Source organism: Mustela nigripes, chromosome 12, assembly GCF_022355385.1.
Source record: "Mustela nigripes isolate SB6536 chromosome 12, MUSNIG.SB6536, whole genome shotgun sequence".
In the NCBI taxonomy this organism is placed as follows: domain Eukaryota; kingdom Metazoa; phylum Chordata; class Mammalia; order Carnivora; family Mustelidae; genus Mustela; species Mustela nigripes.
In genome coordinates this window covers 51,776,916-51,803,865 of record NC_081568.1, presented here as the reverse complement: position 1 = coordinate 51,803,865, position 26,950 = coordinate 51,776,916, and the positions used below count along the sequence as shown (strand labels likewise).

Here is a 26,950-nt window from a genome sequence, read left to right as displayed (position 1 = left end):
TATCTGTAAAATTCAATTTAGTATGGGACCAATATTTACAAATTGTTTTTCAGTGTAATTAATAAAGCTGTCCCAGAAGTATATCAGGGAAAATCTTGCCCACCTTTATAAAATGTGACAGTTGCTATCACCCTACAATCATTTTCATGTTAATATTGTGTCTTTTCATCTGCTCCTTCTGAAGCCACTTTCACATAAATAGGAAATCATGGCTATAGGTCATTGACAAAGCAAGCAAGCTTGACCCGAAACAGTTGCTTTTAAAGAGAATAATTCTCAGAGTCAGAGACATTTTAATGACTGGTTTCTGTTTTCTTTGAGAGTAAGTCGTTCCTTTCTCTTACTAGTGGTGGTTTTTCCTGACCTGTTATCTCAAGCTATACTTACTTATTTGGCCAAGTAGATGGGCCATGTACACCATAAAGGATTATATTAATGGTAAGCTTTGATTATGATTTTGAAGTTCCAAATACTTGTATCTCTTCCTACCAAGTCCATCCCTACAAAGGCCTTTCCCAGTGGCCCTTCGTGTAAGAGAAGCATGCATCCCACCCCATGGGCAACAGGCTTCTCTATGTGGTTTGCTTTGGCAAATGGAATTTGAGCCAAATAAGTTATGCCTCTTTCAGCCATGAGAATACCATGCTATGGAATGCAATACAAATTTTATTGAGTTTTAAGCCACTGATATTTAAGAGCTCTTTACCACCATAGCACAGCCCAGCTTAAACTGACCAATATAGCCTGATTCTGCCATAGTTGTATGCAACTATCTTTAGGCAGACAGAGGATAGCTGGATAGATAGCTAGACGGCAAGGTAGACAGAGGCCACTACCCTAAAGAGAAAACAAATTACATACGAGATAAAGAAATATGGCCAGGAGCAAGTCTTTCTGCAAACACAAATTCAAAAACAGCCCTGGCATTTGCGTCACCGCTACACTAGAAAATGAGTGTGTCCGGACACATGAGTGTCTGTTAAGTGACTTACTCCATGATCTTGGACAAGACCTTTACCCTCTCTAGATACTTTTCTACAAGACTGGTTGTACATGATCATCTTACCTGGAAAATGAGTATCCCATTATAGAAATATTGTGAAAAGTCAACGAGACGATTCATATATAAGGAGTTTTCAAATGCTAGTATGTCATATTATTGTTGTAGAGGTGTTAGATCAGTACTATTTTAATGGACTGCCAATTCTCAGCACTATCCATCAGCTAAATTTATATAATTAATCTATTAAAAATAAAATAATAAACTGAGGTCATACTAGGCACTCTTGATTACAAATATTCTTTCTATTTGAGGATATAGAGTGTGTGTCCTTTCTCCTCTCTGAAAGCCATGTCAAAGCCACTGTCCTATCTTTGCCCTCTCCTAATTTCTCATTTAGTATAAACGGGGTTAGCATCCACCCTCGTTCCTCACACCCACCATGGGCCTATTTTTCCCATGCCAGATTCATTTTCTCAGACCTTAATTAACTAACCAACCATCTCTATGGCAACACTCTGGGCCTCTTGCCCCCACAGTTGCCACCGAAGTTCTCTATACATGACAGATAAAATAGATCTGTTAATTTCTAAATTTTATAGGATAAGGTAACGTGAGGAAGTTTCTGTTGGGAACTTGTGGGGACATAGGAAACCTAAATGCCCACCAGAAGTTTCCTTTATAACCAATTTGCCAGGTATCAGGAAACATAGCACAGCATTTTAGAGGTTGAAAGGAGCTTCAAATTCAATCTAGTCTTTTTTTTTTTTTCTTTTTTGAGACAAAGCAATCAAGTGCCAAGTCCAAATATGACTTGTCCAAGGTCATTCAATGATATGGTAGCATAACCACAAAGGGAACTCTTACATAGGAATCGGTTTTTGCTCTATCACCAGCTGTATCACCTCATCAAAGAAAATAAAGAGCGGAGCTTTATTGCAGAGCAAGAATTGTATCAATCTTCAGAGAAGTACACCAGGGAAAGTGTCAACTGACTACACCAGGGAAAGTGTCGACTGGCTACGTAAGACTAATAAGTAAAGTACAAGAAAATTGCAACCAAGCTTTCGCATGCTTAGATGTGAGCAGGAAAGGACTAATACCAAAAGGCTAGCTGCACAGATGTCTGCAGATATAACTTCACAATTTTAAGTTTTTTGAAAATCCATCTCCCATGAAAGTGGATCATAGAGATAAACTGAATAAACTTAAAATCAATTGGCCTTGCATATGCTAGATATTTATGGCAAATAAACCCAGTCGTAGAACATAAAAATGCAAGTGAAGCATAGGTTGGCCTCGTTCTGGCACTTCCCTGCAACTCATTATCTGTTTTCAAACAAAACCTCAATTGTTTGTTTTTCAAACAAACCTTGTCAAGTAATATTCACATTCATTGCTTTTTGCTTATAAAAAAGTAAAAAAATAAATACATTCATTTCCACACATACATATGTGCTCTCATTCAGGGATTATCTTTTATTTTCCCCAATTTTCTGCAAAGATATAGGTGTACTTGGTTTTTCAAAATAAGGAAACAGTAATTCACAAAGAAAGACATAGAGTGCCCCCCCCCCAAAAAAAAAACAGGAAGTGGTAGCGACTTCGGTAAACTGGAGATTATGTGCCTCACCTATTCAGAAATATCGTAATTCAGATTTTTTTTTTATTATTAAGATTTTATTTATTTATTTGGCAGAGAAAGATCACAGAGAGGCAGACAGAGACCCTGATTTGGGGCTCAATCTCAGGACCCTGAGATCATGACCTGAGCCAAAGGCAGAGGCTTAACTCACTGAGCCACCCAGGCACCCCCCCGTAATTCAGATTTACCCAATCATTTTCCAATACGAATGAAGACCCAGAAGTTCAAGATGTAAAGATATTTAAGATTTGCATATGGAAATTTTCAATTGTTCAGTAATGACTAAAATAAATAGAATTAAACTCATCCATGTCTAATGACCCATGCTCTACTGGCTACCAAGTTACAACACTGACTTCACCTCTTCAGAGTAATTTCCCTATAAGTAAAATTACAATTGAGCTTGATCTTCAAGATTTAGCCCTGAAATTTTATTTTTCTCTCCATCTATTTTCACTCTCAGGCACTGATACTGGTAATAAGAAATTACCAGCTGAGAAAATGTAAATGTAATCCTTAGGTGGTTTTAATTCATATCCTTGATTGCATTGTCTCTTTAACAAGGAGCTATTACACAGCTCATGAATTACACACTGGCTCTTACATTACATAGCTTTTCACCACTTAGTGCTCAAAAGCGAGGTGCATGGTGCTGTAAGTCATGTGAGTATAAGCATACGAGAAGTCATGTTTGGGAACTATTCCAATAAACTCAGTTGTCTCAGCTAAAGCAATGTCACTTACTGTACTTCAGTGTTCTTACAGAGCTGAGAGAGAAGCATTTACGGGCAATACAATTAGGTTTGTGATGGGGATGGGAGAACAACTGTAATTTAATTTTAAGAAATACTATTTTTTTTAGTATTTCTTTTTGTCATTCTGAGAGATAACACATAACAAGGAGAAGTTAATTTAGGGGTAGACAAATTGGAAGACAAATATGAAAAATTAAACATTTATGATGTGACTCATATGCTAATGAGGAGCACTGTCAATTTCTTAAACAGCAAAGATATCCATATATAAAAGTAAACAAAAACTAATGAAGTCATATTTAACCTATTTGTCAATTCTCTTTTCCTTGGGCTTTTCTGCCCTTTTGGAATGGACTAGTAACACTAGCTGTTCTTGATTTTTTTCTAAAATGAGTTAGATTATATGAGATACAGGTAAGAATGGTAAACAAATTCTGGTCAGCTCCAGCTCATATACCCAGCAAATTCTTTTCTGGGCTGTAATGCACAGCAATGTGCTGTGACCTTCATAATAACTTCATTTGGTGGGGGGGGGGGGGAGTTAAATAATTAAAAGAAATCACTTTCCTCATTGATGTTTGTTTCCCTTTTCAGTCTCTGACAAGCTTAAATTTGCATATCTGCCACACTGAATAGCATTATTTTCTGAAAATGCAAAAACAAGGTGAAGAAATTATTCAATTGCATCAAAGTGAAAGGAACTGCCAATGAGTTTGTGTTTAGAGCATGATGTCTGTTGACTCAGTCTCTATTATCTCACATTTTTTTATTTTTTAAAAATTATTTATGTTTTACATTTATTTGGGGCAGCAGCTCTACAGGAAGACTCCATTAGTCATATCAGTCACACGGATGAACGTGTCTTTTAAATACAGCAAAATAGGATTTTCAATTGAATTAGGAAATACCAAAGACTTGGATAAAAATTAACATCTTGACCTGGTTAGTTTTGATAGACTGTCAAAATAAGGTATTAATCTCCAAAATTACTGTAAATAGTAGTCACGCTAACCTTTTATTTGGTTTTCTTTCTGATGAGAGTTTTCTGTGAGGAACTAATTTATGCAAATGCACTGGATCTGACAGTTTCTTAATTAAGGCCATATTTGGAGGGTCCGATAGGTCCACTTAGCAAGTGAATAGTATTATCTCATAGGCAGTAAGTATGTTTTTGAAAAAGGAAAGGGATATCATTGTTAAATTGTTTTTCACTTGTTATTACTACATATAATTGCTATTCCTACATGTTAACATTTTGTTGATGCATGTATAGGGTTATATTAAGTGATATTACTTCATTGCATTGTGTAATATTATTTATTATGAAGCTTAAGAATGAACTTTTACTTTTAATTAATTCATTTCTTTACCTAATATGTTTATGAGAAGCAATAGGGTATAAATTTGGTATTTGGATAAACAACTCTACTTTATTGACTATCCTTGAATAAATTACTTAGTCCCTCTAAACTTAAGTTGCTTCATCTGTCAAATAGCAAAAGAATGTATTTCTCATAGACTTGTTGTGAGAAATAAAATGAGATCATGCATGTTGCACAGACCCTAGAAAGTCATAAAACCCAGTGTCCCTTCCTAGCACACAATTGAGCTACATTTCCCAGTCTCATTTTATCTCCATGGGAGCATAGAACATTTTTGCCAATGGAATATAAGCAGAAACAAAGCATGTCACCTTAAAGCCAAACAATTTTCCTTACATTTCATATGACTTCTCTATGCAATCACTCTGTGTCTCTAGCCCTATCTCCCCACTAAGTAATGTCAGAGCAACTTTGGAATTTAAAATTCTGATGTGGGATTTTTATTTTATTTTATTTTTAAAGATTTTATTTATTTATTTGACAGACAGAGATCACAAGTAGGCAGAGAGGCAGGCAGAGAGAGAGAGGGAGGGGGAAGCAGGCTCCCTGCTGAGCAGAGAGCCTAATGCGGGGCTCCACCCCAGGACCCTGGGATCATGACCTGAGCAAGGCTTTAACCCACTGAGCCACCCAGGCACTCCTGATGTGGAATTTTTAAATGTAATATATAAATATTCTAGTACCACAACTGAAAGAAAAACACATAAAATCTTGGGTTAACATTACATATAACATCATGTATCACTAAAAACAAATATATGGGTGGGACTATCATTCCCCTTAAAATTAAAAATCTAAAGGAGTTCGTTTTTGCATTTGACTTGCTTTGGAAACATACTGAAAACCTGATGAAGGAAAACATTACCAAGAATGCCACTCCTACATTAGGGCATCCGTAGTGTAACTGTGGTTACATCAGAGGTTCTGGACAGGTCTAAGAACAAGGACTTCAAAGAAGCATCTACTCAAATGCATTCATTTTATAAACAAGGAACTTTCATTCCAGAGAAGGCAAATGACTTCCCCATGACTACTCCTGGCCAAGCACTCTTATGTTGTTCCTACATTTTCTTCTCTTGAAACCAAACTTAATTTTTTTTTTCTGAATTGAATTTTAAAAATAAAATAAAAATCAATTACTGTAAAGTCATCCACTGATTTATTTAAAGACACTGCATTGCTTTAAGTAGTTTGGAAATTTATTGATGAAAATGAGCTCACAACTTACTTACTTACTGGGACTCCAAAGTCACAGGAGACTGTGGGATGAGTGCCCAGTTGCTTATTTCTCTCCTCACACCTAGTTTCCTTAGTATTTTTTGTTTCACCCTCTTCGTGAAAAAAAAAAAAAAATTACTGTTAGCTTGTATCTTTTTAAAAAATTATTATTTTCTTTTTTCTTGCCCTTAAAAGAGTTCACCTCCATGATGAGGAAGGTTTTAAAGTGTCTCCCTGGTTTCCCAAAGACATCTAAATTAAAACACAGCCTAGAAGGTAGGAGCTATTTCTTTTTTCTATTTGGAGAGTTATTTGACCAGTACCTATACACAGATATACATAGAGAAAGTTGGAGTTGAGCTTGGTATCAAATAAGGAATATAGGATACAAAACCATGAATTGGTACAATGTACCCAGAAAACCTCAAGGAGGTAAGGAGTACAGTGAGAGAACCATGGACAAGGTTTAAAGATACAAGGTAGATTACAAATACTTTAGAAATGAAGCAATGAGCATGGACTTGATCCCACAGACCTAGTATTTCTAAAACAGCAGTCTGCCCAGTACTATTGGAAATTAAGGCAAATTCAGTGGCATGTGGACTTTTTATTTTAATATTTGTGTATTTCTTATAATAAAAATCAGAAAAATATAACTAGCATATGGAATCCTAGCCTAAAAGATAAGTTAAAAACAAAAAAAGTAAATAATTTTTAATGTTCACGGGTTTTCCAAAAACTTATGGGGATATTTAATTAAACACTGATATTTATACTCCAAAAGAAAATATGGAAGCTTTACAAATATTCTGACAGAAGAAGAATGTGATCTATTCTTTTCGATGCAGGATGATGGCATTGGATCATAGGCCCCCCCTACAAAATTTACTTGCCACTTTTCTAGCCCATATTTCAGGATGAGAACAGGAAGCAACAAAGTTCCTGTACTAAAAATCATGTAGATAATTTGGTGAACTGGCAATGGCAACATGATCAGAAAGAACAATCTTCTACTTGAGGGTAAACTATGAGTAATGGGAATATATGTAATAGAATTCTGCATTGCTTATTAAATTGAGAGAAATTTTACAGTTCTAACAATATAATTATCACAAGCAATCAATTCTATAATTGCTACTAATCAACAACTTCAAGCAAGCCACCATTCTAATGTCATGGATACAAATATGATTAAAACAAGGCTTCTGTTATGAAATTTGTGATTTATTGTAATGAGGGGGCAGAAATTAAAAAAAAATGCCTAAGCAACACAAGGCAGAAATTACGTTTTTATAAGGTGGGTGAAAATGCTCTGAGGGAGAATTAATAAAATGGTGATAATGATAATTATTATTATTAATAATAATTCTTTCCAATTACAGAGTCCTTTCTATGTGACAGGTAAAATCTTAAGTATTTTTAATGGAGTATTTTACTTAGTCCTCAGAGCAACCCTGCAATACTGGTGACATTGAACTTAGATATATCAAATAAATACAAGCCAAAATTCAAACTCGAGCAGCCTGACTCCAAGAGTACACATAATTGAAAAATTGCTCCAAATTATTTCAGTGGTAAGGTAAGTAATGACCTTTTACTTTTTAAGGCTTTTAAGCCTTAAAATCATAAAGAAGGTAGGGATGAGTTGAGAAGCCATTCAAAAGAGAAAGACTAGGATTGGCTTGTTACATTCAGGAAAACAGGTGGAGTAGTTCTGTCACCAGGTGGGAAATTATGCAAAACAAAGCTGGAAAGTTCCTGAGGTCAGGTGTTGCATTTTAGGAACAATGTAGTAACTGACCTAATAAATTCTTGAAACATGGTGAAACCTGTGTGCTCAGAAGACCCACGGGGCCACAGTGGGAACAAAATAGTGTAATAATTAAGAGCACAAGCCTAGGAACAAGGCATGTGAACCTACAGCCCAGCTTTGGTAACTGATCCCTGCAGTAAATGAGCCTCCAGAAGTCTGTTTCCTCATCCACAATGACACATTGGGTATTGACGTGTAGTAAACAGGACCAGGGCTACAAGAATTCAAGTCGGTTGTTTAGATAAAAGGTTTGTTACAGTGTGTGTAGTTAGTGATCAGTAAGCACTAGCCTTTATGATTAATGTGTAAAATCAGACTGTGGAAGAGAGAGACTGACAGCAGGCATATAACCTTAATAGGCTACCAGCACAGTCCAGATGAGAACAGACAAAATCCTCAACTAGGACAGAGGCGACGGCAAGTGAAAAGAGGACAGTTACGCAAGATGCTTCAGAGGCATGAGCGCCTTTGTGATTCATTAGAGGTGGGAGGTAGAGACATGACTCTGAGTGTTCGTGCCTGGCTCACCGGGACAATGATGGTGCTATTCCCAGATACTGACCAATTATAAAGACACGATGGTTTGGAAGAAAAATCATGGATCCAGAATTTGTTTGGATATTGACTATGACCTAAAGGTATTCTTCAAGTCTTATCAACGTACCCTCAAGGCAATATTTTTCTCAAATATGATACAGATATGACTAGTGGTAAACAAGGTGGTTCAGGGGTTGGATGCAAAGCTTGTCAAACAGCACTGATTTACATGGTGAGAAGATTCTTCCCTGTGAAATTATCATTCTACTCTTCTGTTTACATTAGTGAGCTGTTTTGCTTTGGTGGCAGCTGCCTTTCCCATTTCTCTTAATACCTTTCACTCTTTTTCAATATATTCCATCTGCAGAGCACAAATATATGCATTTAAAATTTAAGAACATTTGTTTACTTTTCATTATATTTTTATATCAACTTCTATTGTGTCAGATGCTTCTGCTTTTCTAATTATGGTCCTAAGATAAGGAAGTAGCAGTAGAGTCACCGCTTGGATATTACAAAAGTCCTAAGAGGTAGGCTTAAATGAATGAAAGTTAGAAATCCCTGCAGTGAGAAAGACAACTATCATATGATCTCCCTGATATGAGGAAGTGGTGATGCAACATGGGGGCTTAAGTGGGTAGGAGAAGAATCAATGAAACAAGATGGGATTGGGAGGGAGACAAACCATAAGTGACTCTTAATCTCACAAAACAAACTGAGGGTTGCTGGGGGGAGGGGTTTTAGGAGAAGGGGGTGGGATTCTGGACATTGGGGAGGGTATGTGCTTTGGTGAGTGCTGTGAAGTGTGTAAACCTGGTGATTCACAGACCTGTACCCCTGGGGATAAAAATATATGTTTATAAAAAATAAAAAATTATAAAAAAAAAAAAAAAAAGAAATCCCTGCAGTAATCCAGGTCAGATTTTAGGCAATAGTCTCACTCAGTTTTGACCAAGGCTTTTTAAAAGGTTACACATTTACTGTAAGTCTAGGAGAAAAATCCCATTGTAATAAGACTAAGATTTAAAAGGAGTATAAATTTGATCTTCTGATAATTTCCCAAGAAAGCTGTTTTAGTTTCTTCCTAGTAGATAATAACTAGTTATGGAGCTCTGCTTTGAAGGTAAGAATGCCATCAGAAATTAAACAAAAGGTCATGGAGAAACTCCTCCCAGTTATTACAAAACCAACTATCCCAAGAATCAGACTGCCTCTTACTTAGCATTGGTGTTAAGTTTCCATTCAGTTCTTTCTTTTCACAGATACAATTAAAATGGTACTGTACACACACAAAAATTTAAAAACAAAAACAAAACAAAACAACAAAAAAAAAAACCAGCAAGAGCAGGGAGTGCCAAGAAGATGAACAGAGAGGCTAACCACCATATTAAAATTCACAAAGAATTGATGCAATCAATTAAAAGATGCTACTCAATATCAAATCTGTTATCAGTGAAGTTTTGCTTTGATTTCCTCGGAAGATTAATAGCTTCACGACACCTTGGCAATTTTTCTTGCCATGCTTTAAGTAAGTAAATCATTTTCTTCTGGAAATACTGCTTAATAGACAGTAAATATTCTAGATCATTCTCAGTATGAGTTATTGGGGAGGGAATGACTTTAAGATCTGTAATATAAAGCCAACCCATCCCTCACTGCCATTTGATTTTATTGCCCCTCAGGGCTCAAATGACTAAAAATACCAGCTAGTCATCAATTTTGGGGTTCTGTTTTAGGGTGCTGGAATAATTACAAAAATATGAATATACCACACAATTTAATGCCCAATTTCTCTTTCTGGAAGCATACAGACTTAGAGATTATTTTTACACATGTTCTTCCTTTCACAGATGGAAAACCAGTTCTAAGGCAATCCTGCATCTTTTTTGGGGACCAAATAAAAGACTGTTCTAGTACTTGATGTTCAGGATTTGCAGTGAATAAGGGAACAGAAGGCCACTTTTCAAAAATATACTCAAGCATTTCTTTGACCTTCTTTTACATTCATTTTGCAAATTAAGATAGCTGAGAAACCCTCAGTGTTAGGATCAGATAGGTCTGATTTGAAGGATGATGGTTATGAAAAGATAATCTTAAATTTCTATTTTTGTGTGGATCCTTAATTTGCTTCTCTATGTACAGTAGACCAAGGCCTTATTCTAAATTGGTCAATATAAAAATACGTCCTATGAATTTCAGGGGAAAAAATCAGGTATGTGCAAATAAGTCAACAGAAAACAGCTCAACTCACAGAAATACATCATCAAAATACATGTCTTGATAGTAATGTTTATGTTTGAAACAGGGACATAATTAGATTCACGTAATTTTAAAAGCGGTAGCTGAAATAATCTGTATGGAGGGTTTTGCAGAGGGTTTATACTGGCCACCCATGAGACAGATCAGGTTTGGAAATATGTTTAAATTACACCACATGGGGTTGTTGTTGTTTTTTTAATCAATTCAATTAATACTATTAAAAATCATGATATTTGATATAAAAATAAAGATTTTTAGCTTCTTGGGTGCCTGGGTGGCTCAGTTGGTTAGGCCACTGCCTTCAGCTTAGGTCATCATCCTGGAGTCCTAGGATGGAGTACCACATCAGGCTCCCTGCTCAGCAGGAGGTCTGCTTCTCTCTCTGACTTTACCCCCCCCCCCAATAAATAAAAACTAAAAAAAAAAAATTTTTTTTAGCTTCTTTTAAGAAATCTGAAGTCCTTACCACATTAGGTCCCATGCATCTAAGAATTATAATTAATACTAATAAAAGCTACTATTTATTGAATGCTCACGAAGTGCCAGGTATCATTCTAAGCATTTTCTTTTTTTTTTTTTTTCACCTTCATACACATAGTATGCCTGAGATACAGGTCTTTTTGTCCACATTAGTTATCTGGGAGTGTTGATCCCTGAGAAATACAGTAATTTTCTCAATATGTATAGGTGGTAACTGATAGAATTGGTATTTGAAACAAGGCCTGTACCATATCCATGAGGTAGGCAATTCAAAATATTAAATTACTGAATGGTGAATCAGTCCATATCCATTATGATCACATTTCTGTATTTGTAGAAAGCTCATTTTCCCTGTGTGATTACTTTAAATGCTATTTCAATATACCATGAAACCTATTTCCTAAAAGAAACATTACACCTACATCTCATAAATATTTTCTGTTTTTAAAATAATTGCCACTCATTTTTGCTTAAGGAAATTACACAAATAATGTCCTAATCCAATTTTAATCCATTTTGCTTCAAATTGGTAGAATCCATTTATATTTATCTATTATGCTAAAATACCAATTATAATTTTCTCTGGTAAATTAAAACACTTCACTTAATTTTATGCATATCATTTGTAGACAGGTATTCAAAAGCCTTCTGAATTATATATATCCCAGAATTTTTAACTCTGGAAGGGGTCACTTAAAATTCAAGCGCATCTTACCAGAAGTTGTCTTCACTACTTCAGTGGTATTTCTCAGTCCAACAAATGAAAATTGATAAAGCCTCCAAGATCTTGTGTCACCCACTTCAACAGAACTACGCTTCCATTGGTAGACAATTTCTTCACGTGGATAGCCATCTGCCATGAGATGGGAAAGCACACATTTAAAATTATTTATAAATGAACATATGTAGCAACCACCTTCCATGAACAAGAGACTGAAGTAGGTATGAGAGAGACTGAGTTATTAGAAGATCTTGAACTGAAGAGCGTCACAACAGAAGAAATAAATACAATGACATCTTCTCCCAACAGAAGTTTAAAAACAATGAGGTCAAAATTATCCTTGAAAGTCACTTAATTTGCATAGAAGTTATACTAGACATGGTTTTATGTATGCTAAATGCATACTCTACATTATCTAGGGCAAGACATAAAAAGTAGCCAGTCTAAAAGCAACAGTACATATGCAAGATATTATTTCATGATGAAGGGGAGTTAACAGGGCAAGGTATTGAGAGTCATGCAGAAATAGAAAATAATTAGAGAGAAGCAGACTCAAATGCCTCTCCAAGGCATGCACTTGGAGTGGAAGGTGCCTGGGAAAAATCACGTCAACTACTTATGTTATTCTCCCTTTCTCAGTTTGTTAGGACTTCATTTTAATATATGCAGAAATTTTACTTACTACAATTAAGACTAGTATAGTAAGTAGAAATGCCCAGAGGAAGATACCCATGAGCACTATGTAGAGTCTAAAGAAGTCAGTCATGTTCAGCCAAGAGAACAGAAAGCCTTCATGAAAGAGGTATTATACTGACAATGTAGTGATTATCAGTACCATTTGCTGGCCATAATACTCTAAAAAAGTCTTCATTTTTCCCCCTAAATTATTTGTTTCCTTATGAGGATCATGGTAGTCCTTATTTCATGAACTGATGGTCAATGTATATTTGTGAATAAATATTATTAATTGTAGAATAAACTCAAATATGGGTACAAAGCTGGCTCAGTCAGTAGAGCATGTGACTCTTGATCTTGAGATTGTAAATTCAAGCCCCACATTTTGGGTAGAGATTGTTTAAAAATAAAATCTTTAAAAAAAATAAGCTCAAGTAAAAATAGTTCAATGATAGATAGATAGACAGACAAAACTAAACACCATCTCAACTATGTATCTACTAATAATGCTATATAAACCTAAGTCTTAATCATGGAGGCTGATTGACTACTTGGAATAAAATCCCTATGTGTCTTCCTTTTCTTTTCTTTTGGTCCAAGTAGTTGTGTTACATGTTTATTAACAAAGGTGAAAGAAAAAAAGAAATCATAATCTCCAGATTGGCATAGAGCAGGAGTAGGGGGGCAGAATGTGCTGAAAACTAAGAAAAAGAATGATGATGCTAGGGAACTTCCTATGGAGAACATGTTTGGTGATTTAACTTTTTTGAGAGCAATAAGTAAACTAAGTTGTGTTTGGTTTTAGAAGGCGTTTGTCCATCAGTGACCTAACAACACAGAAATCACCAGCTCTTAAATTTTAGCAGACTCAGAAATGGAGTAGTCCCAGCTGGAAATTAAAAGAAAGCTTAGGAAAGATTTTACTTAAAAATATTCTATTCTTGGATAAAGTAAAACATATGAAATAAGATTTATAATGGGAACTTTTGTAAACAGAAATGATATACATTGATATTTTTCCTCTAGTTCATTCTGGAATTGATGTAATGATGAACAGATGATTGTTTCTCTCATCATTGTTTTTTTAAGTATAGTTATTATGACTTACTTGGCTCTTAAGAGTCTCCGTTATGCCTTGCTTGAGAAATTCTATTTATAGAAATATAAACTTAAAACTCATAATCAGTTTTTCATTCTGCCTAGTATGCAGGGTTGGCCGATCAAAAATAAGGAAGAGGTGAGCAACCTAACATGAGTGCTGAACAAACAGTGAGGCACACACCTGGGGGAAACTAAAGCTTGGCTTTGGTTCAGGAAGGAAATATCTACAAAAGTTACTAAAGCTTAATTTGCTTCAAAATCATCATGGATCATCGTGGTATATAGTCTATTATCTGGTAATAACAATAATTAATAAAAATAATAGAGCTTTTTACTAAATCTTATTGTGTGTAAGGTAGCACACCAAGCATTTTACATATATTACATCAACAAAGCAATATTGTGGTGAGGCAGGTCTTGTCATCTCTATCTGAGAATGTGGACTCACTGCAAGATTTAGTAATTTGTTCAAGTCCACAGCAATTGAGTGGGGATTTGAACTAGACAAATAAGACACCAAAAATTGGTCTTTTACTCACTGGTAAATAATTTGTTCTAGATATTGCTTGAACTCCAGATGGGGAAGGTAAGTTTCAATTTTGCTATCTTTAACAGGTATACCGAAATTGAAATAAGCAAATGACACTGGTGATTCTATGTACCTCCTGATGTGTAAAGGAGAAAATAAGTAGCAAACATTTTGCTACTCTCTTTTCCTACATCCATGGGGGTACTGTGCGGTGGGGGGAGGTGAATAGGGGCAGGGCATAAGGATGTAAAATCCACTTTACACCTTTCCATTGTGGCCAGGCCTGGTTTTACAACCCTTCTTGAAAAATGTCTTCAGGCAGCCACTGTGAATTTTTAAACATTTATGCACTAGAGAAACCTACTTGTAATTTCTGATAAAATAGATCCTTTTTGCAGGAATCACTCTAATATAGATAAACTGGTATTATGATGAAAGTAACTGTCAAAATCTTCAAAGTCAACAAAGTTGCTTGATTCTGCATTCTCTGAGTCTCCCAATTAGTTGGCACTGCAATTAGAAAACTGTTGGTGAGAGAGGATACAGAATACAGAATGAGATTACTTACAGCTGGAGAACTCCAAGGGGCAGGAATGTTCATCCATCGGAAAATTGTGTAACTGCAGTTGGCATTCTGCATCAATTGTCAACCTAAATAGAAAGATACGAAACCAAAATAGAAATCCTTTAGACATAGTTTTAAGAATATACATTAGTAAAATTTTAATGACTATTCATTTTTGTTCCTGGAGAAAACATCTCATATTCTTACTGATAACACAAGATGATTCTCCCTGAAGAAACCCACAAAGTCCAGAAGGAAATTACTTAAGGCTTAATGTAGACCATTTTCACAGACCAAGCAATACGATCTCATGGATGGCAATTGCATTTTTTTCAAAATTTATGATCATGTAATTTTTTTGGCAAATTAATTGCACACATGAGATCATTTGGTGAGTATATTTAACTTAATAGAACAGTTTTAAAAACTTGAGTTCATCTACTGTTTGCATGTAAATGAATGCTGATAAATTCTCAGACCTTATCTGCTAATTAAAGCAGAACCTTCTGTTTGTAAGTATTTGTTAGCTGTTAGATTTAAATTACTATATGTGACTTAAAATACTTCTATTTCCACAATAGAGTATTATGCATTCTTATATTGGAACACTATGAAGCCATAAATAGGATGTTATGGAGTAAAAGAATATTTAATGGCAAAGAAGAAATGTTAAATACACATACACAGGCATATTAGAAAAATGTTTGCCAGTGAATCTCAATTAGTTTGCATCTGGGTGCTTATTAAAGATACAGATTTTCTAGATCTCAGTATTGGCTGGGACTCTAGGAGGGAGAAATTTAATGGAGTTCCAGATGTTTTGACCATCTTTGGAGAAGTATAAATATATTCTAAAATTATAATGGTGATGGGCCAATGATTTTTTAAGATTTCTTATTTGTTAGCTATATGCCTTATAGGTATTAATCTTGAGATAAAAAACTATCTTATAAACATTTATTTTAGAAGATTTTGCAATTCAGCATAATTTTTAATGGGAGAGATGTCATTTTCCTATAGTATAATAAGACAATCACTGATCTTAAATATAAGTGATAATATTGAGTCTTTAATCATCTATGTGGTACGGTATGGTAAATTGTTATCTAATTTAATCAAGTGTTATTATGACTTTATTGTACTTGAACTTACCCAAAGTCACAAAGGTAACAGTACAATTGAGTTTGAACTCAAGATTATTTGTCTCCAAAGCCAAAGGTTTTAATCAGTGTCACTCAATAATTACACGCTCTTCCAAAGAAAAGGTTAGTTCTATTCATAAGTGAAATTATAATTAAATATTTTATTTTTTCAAATTAAACTGGAACTATTAAATTGAAAATAATTTAAAGAGATTGCAGATACAAAGACAGATACACAAAATTATCTCTGTACACACAACTATTCATAACTTATTATAGATTAGCAAGAAGAATAAAATCTTCACTCTGTATAGGTTTGCAACTCATTTAAACTTTAAGTCTCATGAGTGGCATTTTTGAGGTGGTTTCTCTAATTAAATATTATGTAGAGATTCTACAAATTAATAGAAATGAAAACATGAGTGTAGTTATGAGAACAATCAAGGAACTTGGGATAGTGTGAGTGACTTAATATTTCAAAAGCAAGACTGGCTCTGATTTATCAAACTTTGATTTCCACTAGCTTCTAATTTCAGTCATTACCTTATCTCTCACAGTTAATGAAACCCATGATGAATACAAACTATAGGCCATGAATTTTTTTTGTAATTATGGCCATTTTTCCTAGTTACTGGCATAACTCTGATAAAGGTTTTGGAGCCATTTGAAAGTATTTTATTTTGCATGCCAAATGTTATATAAGGAATAAAGTATATACCACAAGAGTTTTTAAAAGAAATCATTTTGAAGCTAGAAGTTCCAGGATACTAAGATCTAGAAGAATCATATTATGCATAATTTTTACTGAAAATATATATAAATAATTTCAATATCTGTTGCGTGTACTATATATCAGGCTGCATGTAAAGTAGTTTATATACCGGCCCATTTGGTCCTTATAATAATACTGTAAGAATCACTATCTCTATTTGATTTTATTTTTTATAGATATTAAATGAAAAGAGTTTGCTCAGACTCTCTTGGGTGGGGGCATGAACCATGGGGTTGGTGGGTGCCTCCTTTCCAATAATCTCCATCGATGCCTACCTAATTTCTTTAAATAAAGATGTAACCGAGTAAAAACATCAAACTTACTAATAAAACTCTGAGATACATCTAGCACCAAGATCCCTGCAACCAGATAGCTGCCCCTAAGTCCTCTACATACAAATTCTTGAAAATTGCCCTAATTCATGTAGATAGTAAGATACAGGTCTAAGAACCAAAGCCAGATTTGTCTGGTTCTTAAGACTTTGTACTTATCTACTATGTTGTTTAATAATATACTCTCACCCATGAGAATCCTCAACATCAAAATATTTTAAATGCATGTAAGTATTATTAAGTGCTAAGATAATGGCATACAGTAAGTAGAAAATCTCCCAACTGTTACCAATCATTTAAGCCCATAAAATAAAAGATAACTTCCTTCAAATTATCCCTAAAATGTTTATTCCCAAAATAGCCAGTAAATTAAGTCAAATGGCCTATCAATGTAGTGCAGAATGGGTGCTGGGAAATAGAAATCATTGTACTTGCTATTGTGCAGCTAAAAGAAAAGGAGGTACAGGAGACCTCCACACTGAAATTTCTCCTTTAGCAATGGTTTCCTTGGAAACAGAGACATTTCCAAGCTTAACAACCAGTGGTCCCAAGGATAACTGACTGTGTTTTCATTTCCTTATTTTAAAGTAGCAGGAGACACATGCAAAAACCAAGGCTGGTGCAAAAATCAGGTAACTTTATAAAGGCAAGTGAAATTTCATGTCCCTGTGAGAAAGGAGAGTTCTCACATCAGTCACAGAAAATAAAGTTCTACCTATGGCTTTGAAAAAGCTCATTGTTAAGAGAAAGAAAAACTAATTTTGTACGATCACATACTATTTTGATCACACATGCCCACCCTGATGTAGGTTTGAAATTGCTTTCATTACTCTTGTTTTAAGGGCATGTAGTTGATCTTTGGTTTATTCCCAGAGAACAAAACTTGCCTTTATCAAAAGCATACCTTAAGGTGTAGAGCACTCGACCATCGTTCCAAATTCTCAGCATCCTATTAGGGGTGGTTATCCAGTGTGCATCAGCCTTTTTGGAGTTTCTGAAGAAAGTGTCTGGAATCCAGATTTTCCCTACCATGTTGCTATTCAATCTGAGGACTTTAATGGTGCTGTTAAATTTCAGACGTCTGTCATACCATGTTTGAGCAAAAAATATGTCAATTGTGTATTCCTGTTTTTATTTTAAAAAGGGGGGGAAATAGAACATTTTTAACACAATTGTATTATTGTATTACAGAGCATTTGTTTCTATTTATCATTTGTATTCTCACTGCCAACACAAAGCAAATTTTGAACAATCCAAAAGAAAGCGAAAACTTTGCTAAGGAGACACACCCAACCTTTTCTACACAAATTGATATTTTTATGAAAAAATAGACCCGTTTAGATGATTCTAGCAAAAGGCCATAGTTGTGATAGCACCATTTGCATTCAGTGTCTCTAGAGCAGTTTCTCCTGTTACTTTGGGCCAGCTCATTCTCTGTTATGGGGGCTGTGTTGTGTACTTTAGAATGCTTAGTAGCATTCTTAGCTTCTACCCACTAGATGCCAGTAGCACCAACACCACCACCACCAAGCCCTGGCACATTGTGACAGCTAAATATGTCTCCAGACATTGCCACACATATCTCTAGGGAAACAATCACCCAGGTTCAGAATTCACTGCTAAAATGTGAACAAAGTCCTGAACTGGAGCTCTGGAGGCTCAGTTGTGTCATAATAAAATTGGGATCTTGAAGAACCTGTCTTGTTGGGATGCCTGCATGGATCAGTAAGTTAAGGGTCTGTCTTTGGCTCAGGTCATGATCCCAGGGTCCTGCGATCAAGCCCCTCATCGGACTCCTTGCTCAGCAGGAAGCCTGCTTCTCCCTCTGCCTGCTGTTCCCCCTGCTTGAGTTCTCTCTCTCTCTAACAATAGAATTTTTTAAAAATGGACCTGTCTTGTTAGGTAGTATGAAGATGGATAAGAAGGAGAATGCACATCAAATAGTGTGTGCTGTGTCTGGCAGATAGCAAACACCAACTGTAAGGTAAGTTTTCAAAATTTGTTACTATTATAGTTTTTCTTTTCTCCAAATAAGAGGAAATGAACCCATTAAAAAATAATCTTTAATACTGTACTAACTGCATCACAAAGCACATTCACAAAGTGCTGTGATGAGAAATGACTTTGTAATGATAACCCTCAAATATATATCACTACAATGGCGAGTGACTGACTTTAATTAAAGAGAAGTAAGGGTGATGTGATTCAGACCATTAGATATGTTGTCAGAACAAATCAAGTTCTGATTTGTTATATTTAGGTATTATTTAACATTGTTTTGTAACTTGATTTTAATGATGTCTATAAATGAGAAAATGGAAGAATAAACTCCATGTACTTAGAATATGAGATCTGGGCAATGGGAATTCATCCACATTACACATATTACACATCCAGAATACACAACCTTTCACAGGATCAGACCTGAATCTTCTTCCTCTTCCTCATATACATTGTTTTGTGTTATTTCTTGATATCTCCTGCTGTGTTATCTTATTATAACTAACTACATTTTCACTAGGGCAAGACTTATCACTTTATTCACCACTTAGTTCCGTGTTTATAGTCTACAAACAGTAAGAAGGGAAGCTATTTTATGAAATTCTTTGTCAGTCAGTTAGTGATGTGCCAGTTGATAAAGTTACTAAGTAACTTCTGATTCTGATCTACATTGCGCAAGAAGAAAAAGTTTCTCATCTCCCAGACTCAACAGAGCGTCTTACTGCTAGCTTCACAAACCCTATTTCAAAATTATACTATGACTATGTTATGTTTGTTAATGTGGTTATGTTATAGTATGTTCTACTCTATTCTAGACTCCAATCTAGTTTCTTATTTCAGATTTAGATAGAAAGAGCCATACAAGAACAAAGCTACATTTGTTATGTCTAATCCACTATTCCCCTGTTAAATAATTCCAGTTTGAAGAAAACTATGCCCTCATCACACCATCAAATCTAAAAATTAGTGGAGTATTGTATTTTATTTTCTAATAAGCTATACTGACCAAGTAAGCAATGATTGTTGAATTTTAAAAGTATAGCATTTTTCAAAAAGTAGTATACATATGATCACATTTAATTCTCATAACAAATTATAAAAAATAATTATCTTCATATTACAATAGAGAAAAAAGAAACTGAAAGATTATTTCTCCCTTATGAATTTTCTTATTGACATATTCTTTGCTATTTTTATGATGCCACATCTTCTAATATGTTAATAAAATAGACTATTAGAAACTTACCATATTGATAGCATTCACTGGACCGATGCTATTCACGTACATGTCTGTATGAATTAATGTTGGTTTCACTGAAAGAGAATGACAGATATGTGCATATGGAGAAGCACAACATCTTAATGTTTTAGTCTGTGTTACTCAAGAAGTAAATTTATTTTGCTATATTAGAAGTGATTTACTCACAACTAACTTGGTGTCAGTAACTAATTCACTACCTATAAATAACGATTTGTTTTTCCCCAAAAAATCTCCTTTTAAGCACATAAATGCAGTAACTAATCATATTAGGGTTTGAAACTGATTATTCTTTACAATTGCATTAAAATGAACAAATAAGAAAACACTGCTCAGATTTTCTTCCACCTTCTCTCAGATATTTCAGATAGATCTTTAAGCCCTAAAATCTATTTGGGCATGGTAACCTGAATTGACCCATGTAGAAAAAAAAACAAAACTACTTAGTGATCCAGAAAAAATATTCATTACAAACATGAAGAGCAACAAATATTATGAATTGTTTTTGAAACATTCCCCTCTGTTGATTCTTGGCATGACCACTTTATCTGCATACACCTCAGCCCACACAAAATCAATCTTCTTCAATGACTTATTCAATTGTGTGACCCATCAAATAACATGAGGAAACCATATGGAAACCCAATACACACTTATTTGTCAAAGAGGACTGATATTAAAAATCATGTAGTATGCCATCCATGACCAAATGGACGTTCTCCATTTTCATTTAAGATTTAATGAACAAGAATTCCTATCACCATTCTGTGCTTCAATTCAACAAGGATGTTTTTCTCATCTTTATTCACTCTCCCTTAAAGTGCCATGCCGTAATTTTCTGTGTTGGATTGAATTCTTCACTAGTCCGGGCATCGACTGCCTTCACCCAAGTGAGGCTGCTTCACTGCCTCTGAACTTCAGGCTGGACCATCTAACTTGTGTTGGCTAACATGCACAAGTGAGTATGGTAGTTCTAATCCTAAGCATTAACTCTTATGTACGAGCCTCCACTTTCTTTCTTGCTCTTTGTTATTTTCATGAGAAGGATACTCCTAGCTAGTCTCCTGGTCCCAGGAATAGAATGAAGATACAGGTTTCTTAAATGAGCAGCCCAAACCTGGCTTAATTTAGATGAACTGCTCCTGGCAAAGTGTTAAATAAATGCATATTATTATATGCCACTGCGATTTGTGATGTTTTGTGACACCAAGTAGGTAACTAATATATCCTTTCTTTACCATTATTTACATGTTTGTTTTTGATGTTACTTCATAAAGAAGTTGTCACATTCCTTCCACAGCCTTTGTCTCAGATATCTAGGAGAATTTGAATTTCCAGCTCTCACACCTCACTTGAAGATTATGGATCCTCTTTCCTCATTTTGCCTTTATCAATGTTTGTTTATCAATGTTATCAATGTTTGTTTCTATCTCTACCATATCACAAATTACTTGAACATACCTCCTATATCAGGCCGAAGTTTATTGTCATATCCTTCCAGGAGATTATTTAAAATGACAGTGACATCACCTTCAGGAACTTTTGGAGTCAAGACCCATGTTTTGTTAGAAGCATAATCTTCATAGTCGTCATCAGATTTTTGGCTAGTGAGGCTAAGAAAACAAAAATGTTGGTCAGGAAGCAAAGAGACAACATCCAAAAGGATTTTTTACTCACAGACCACCGGGGAGAAAGGAGAAATGAAATAGGATTACAGGAATGTATTACAATGGATGATAGTGAAATTTTTCACTGAGGCTCCATCTAGCTAATTACACTGCACAGATATAGATTTAAATTTATTAAAGTGTACTCTACAGTTTTCCAGAATGCTCTGTCTTCCCATCTGTCAGTATACTATGTTTTACAAGTGATTTTTGCCTTCTCCATTGTTGATGTTCTTCCTGTCCACCTAGCCAATCTCATGAAGGACTTACTAAGAAAAAAACATTTTTGTGAAAGTGATGGGTAAATGATCATAATGTAGTCTCAGAATTCAGACATAATGTCTACTTCTTCCTCCCTTAAGAACTTAACTTGCTTCAACCTATTAATGAAAGCAAGAGACTGATAATTAGATTCACTCCCACAAACCGCCAGGCAAGCCTCTCCCCTCTCAATTGAACTACTAAGGAGAACTTAGTCTTGCTGCTTTTTCTTCCCCCAGGGTGTGTGTATGTGTATTTTTTTCCCCTCACTTGCACTGAAAGCAAGGGCGGTTCATTTATCTTTGATTGTTAAGAACCTGGTACTATGAAGAAAAATGTAGCTGGAGATTCTAAACCACTCTTTGTTATAGCAAAAGTTCCTAACCCAGAAACTCATGCTAATATTTAATATACTATCATTGTGCAATTGAAATTGCCTACTTTGAATGATTGAAAAACTGCATAATATCCTGTGACTCAGTTTTCCATGCCCAAACCTGTCTGAAAACTCCCACAATTACGGCCAAAAGTTAAGGCTGACTTTGGAAAGATACTGAAATTCCTGTATCTTGCCTCTCCCCCTTGCTCCAAATTCCAACTCCGCTCTTCCCACCCCACCCCCACTCAAGAGAATTATAGGATTATATTTTCCAGATCTAGGGGCAATACAAACCTTACAACAGCTGCCATTTTTATCAGCATTCAGTGAATATTGGTTACTTCTGTGGCTTATGGTAAAATTTTAAAAAAAAACAACCTTAAAATATGAAGTTTCCCATCCCCATTTCAGTTTATTTACATAAATACATGCTACAGAATGGATCTTATCAGAAATCAAACCACTGCCATATTACCCTAAATACACACACACACACAAACCATATTTATCTTTCTTCAATCACACTCATTCAGTTTATATATATAAAGTATATGTGCGTATATGTGTGCATATATAGATAAGTAGATGACTCCATATGGTAGAAGAAAGCCGATTGCGCGGTTAATCTGGCTTGAGAATGAGCACAGGAGCTGAAGTTTTAAGAGTAATCACTGGCATGGATCAATTTAGTAAGCAAGTAATCTCCTCTTTTATTCCTTTAAAGCTTTATACAGAAGAACCATTATCAAAACTGAGCCACACATCTGCATCAAACCTCACAGAGCCAGTCTAACGTCTGGCACTTCAATTAGCAGAATGACTTTAAACAGCATTTAAATTTCATAAACCACCCATACAGGGTATGATGGGCCGGACAAAACTTCAAGAAGCTCTCCAAGAAAAAGGCGCTGGTATTGGCAGAGGCCAGTTCTAGGAAAATCCTTCTTGGGCCTCAATTCATCGTTTCTCTAGAGTGTTGCTGAACACTGCCTAATAGAATTTTCATTCTACGACCTAAATCTCACTAGTTTAAGAAGGGGGGGGGGGAAGCTCTCTGACCAAGAGATTTTCAAACCCTCCAATAACTGAGAAAAGAATGTGGTTGGCCCACTGGATACCATCATTACAGAATTTTACCACCATTTAATTTGTTCATGCAAAAGTGTCTTAAAAAAAATCTTTTCCTCTTCCTTTCCCTCCCCTCCTCTGTGTCCCTTTCTGTATCTGTCTTTCTCTCTCTCCCTCAGACAAATGCACCCTATTAAGTTTCTTCAAGGGAAGGGAATAGATATTAAATCATTTGGTTCACACTTATAGCAACTCCTCATACTACCAAGTAAATCATCCCAGCATGATGGTTCCATTTTACTGTTGTTACCATCATCTGGCAGAGTAAAAGGAAAAATACATTAAGTGAAAATAGAAGAGATACTTGCATAGAAGTAATACTACTTTCCAGAACCGCATCAATAAATCTTTAAGAATCAGCATCTATTAGAGGCCAAAACAATAAACAAATAGATTATTTCATATAAAAGTATCCATGGTAGATTTTGTCGTAATTGGGGTTGCCTACTTAGCCTGAGAGAGGTTAAAAAAAAAAAAAAAAGTTGAGAAATTAAGAGTATATACTTTGGAGTTAAAAAATACTAGGTTTGCTTTCTAAATGGTTTCTATCATTTACTATTTTATGACCTGGGGCAAGTTATTTAGCCTTGCCAAACTTCACAAAGTTTTCATTTTTAAAATAGAGTTAATAGAGTTTTCATTTTAAAATAGAGTTTTTTTATTATTATTTTTGTGTGTGTGTGTGTGTGTGTGTGTATGGTTACTTTTTTTAATCTTACTTTTGTGTATGGTTAAGATAATGGTTACTAAGTGCTTCACACAATGCCTGACACATCTCCCTGAAAATAGGTCCTTTATAATTATTGTTATAAAGTGACCACTGCTAGATTTATAACAGCTCCAACCATGCAACCAAAACCTGAATCTCCAGATTCTGCTTTCAGGCTTTTATCTAATACGTGCTGAGAAAAACTAAAAACAGATGTTTTCCAGAAAGAAAAATAATGAACCCCTACATTATAAATAAATGAAGTTTTTATTCTCCGGAGTTTTCCCAGCTGAGTTCTAAATTAATGGGGCTGATGCATAATCTGGGATTGTTTCCAAATTTGCCTTAAAAAGAAAAAAAAAAAGCCTCTCTCATTTAACGTTGGCTGTTTTCTCTAGAATTCCTTAGAGTCAAGACCTCCTCATATGTAGGTAAACTGTTTAGGAATAATGAAGTCTGATCATTAGACAAAGCATTCTGTGGCATTGTCAACCCCACAAGAAGGCCTGGGCAGAAACAGATTGATAATGATGCAAGAAAACGGACAGTTGAGTGCACCAAGTGCAAACATAAAGTTGAATTTCTAGCTATAGCCACCTATCTGAATTTAATAGTCTTTACAAGAAGTTATTTCTTGTGCCCTTTCGTTTAACAAAGTAATCTTATAAAAAGAGAACTAAAACTGAAATTGGTCTTAAAATACCTTACCATAATGAAAAACATGTTTTCATAGTCTGAGTGAAAATTTGTCAAAGACAGTACCAGAAAAGGTTGTAAAGTTTTCATCTTTGAAAGCTTTTTTAGAAATGCTAGAAAGATATCTGCCTGGGATCCTTGGACCTGCAGCATGAGCAATGCTAGGATTTTGCTAGAAATGCAGAACTTTGGGCCCCCTGAAACATCTGAATCAAAATCTTTAACAAATCTTCAAGTGATTCATATGCATATTAACTTTTGAGAATCTCAGTCACAAAGTGTTTAAACCAGTGTTGTCTGTGTGTATGTGGCAGAAAAGGTGGAGGTGAGTGGGGGTGGGGGGGGTGGGGGGGTAGGTTTTTCAAAATACATATCCCCAGGTTCCTGCTTTAAATCCTGTGTCTCCATGCTGTAAATTAGATTTTTCCATGTTGTAAATTAGATTTTTATTTTCATATTTCCACTTTCAAGCATGATTTGAATTTATGCATGATTACAACATGTAATAAGCTCATGTTCAAAATCAGAAACAAAAGCTGATTTTATTTAGAAAAAAATGGCTCAGAAAAACAAAAAAAATATTTGATAGTTGCTTAGGGAGATGTTGTTCTCAATTATATAAGAGTCTAAATATTTGAATTTTGGCACATATTTTGTATGTTTGACACTAAAGACTAATCATGCAGTTTATAGAATTTTAAGTTTTATTCCATGTACCTCAGATTTCCACAAATTTGATAAAGATTAAAGTTTTGTTGGGGGGGGAAAGCTAGCCACCTTACCATCTCAGAATAGTATAACAGCAAACATTTGGGTGAGATATAAAAACATTTGTCTTTTCATTCAGGTATTTTAAAAATCCATTAGTACTTGGCATCATAAAGACAGAATATATATTTATATATATATATATATATTTTCTTTCTCTGACATAGGTAAGAAGAAAAAATTATTCATCTTTAAACTGTTTTAATTAATGTTTCATTCTTTCATAGTTTTAGTAATATTTTGTTGGTACAAGTTTTATTTTTATTTTATAGGAGCAATGAGTTAAATGCAGGGCATTGTATATGTCAAAATACATCAAGATATATAGGTCAGTAAAATGAAACCTTGTGGATCTTTTCTATCAAAAATTCCTATGCATTAGATTTTCTGCTGTGTTAGTATTACCTCTACTTTGAATCTCCACTGCTTATATGACCTAAATCTCTATTCCTTCCTTTTACTACTTTCACAGAGCTACCCTTCTACCCCACATTTTCATCAGACCATAGATTCCAGTGAGGATCCTCACACTTCAAAAGCATCAGTAAGAGAAGAATGTGTTGTCCCTTATGTGCTCATGTTAGCTAAGTTTGCTAAGTTCCAGAAACTTGGCCAAACTCCAGTCTAATTGCATGGCTTGTCCTTACTGACTAATCTTTTCTTCTCTTCATCTTCCACACCAATATTTGGCATGTCTTATTCCTTCTTACGTTTGAACACAAATATCACCTTCACATAGAGGTCACCCCTTACTGTTTTATCTAACTTTGTCACTCACCCCACCTTTCATAATGGCTCTAGCCAGTCCCTTGATTGCTTCATAGCATTTGTTACCATGTCCATGTATTGATTTGTTTATTATATGTCTCCATTCCTAGACTATAAATTCCACCAGTGCATGCTTAATTAAGATGTGGAAAGAATAAGTGTTCTTGCTAACCAGTTTTCCTAAGGTAAATAATAATACCAATGATAGCTACTTTTCAATATTCACTATGTCCTAGGAATAGCTTTAAGGACTTCACATACATTCTCCCAATCCTTAAAACACTGATATTCCTATAATTATCTGCATTTTGCCAGTGGAGAAAAACAATGATACTAACCAACAGTCACTTCAGTTGGCTACAACCAAAATGTTTAACCATCATGCTGCA

General features: G+C 34.9%; 1 protein-coding gene across 2 annotated transcripts in view; it reads right to left on the bottom strand.

Annotated features, from left to right (window-relative positions):
- Positions 1–26,950, bottom strand: part of GABRG2 (gamma-aminobutyric acid type A receptor subunit gamma2) — a 104,945-nt gene that overhangs the window by 53,988 nt on the left and 24,007 nt on the right. For both annotated transcript variants that reach the window (XM_059417307.1, XM_059417306.1), the window contains exons 2-6: positions 21,647–21,798; positions 20,174–20,241; positions 17,831–18,051; positions 14,684–14,766; positions 11,805–11,942 (exon numbers count right to left, since the gene is read on the bottom strand). In XM_059417307.1, coding sequence (XP_059273290.1) covers positions 11,805–11,942; positions 14,684–14,766; positions 17,831–18,051; positions 20,174–20,241; positions 21,647–21,798 — 662 coding nt within the window. The remainder of the gene's footprint in view (positions 1–11,804; positions 11,943–14,683; positions 14,767–17,830; positions 18,052–20,173; positions 20,242–21,646; positions 21,799–26,950) is intronic.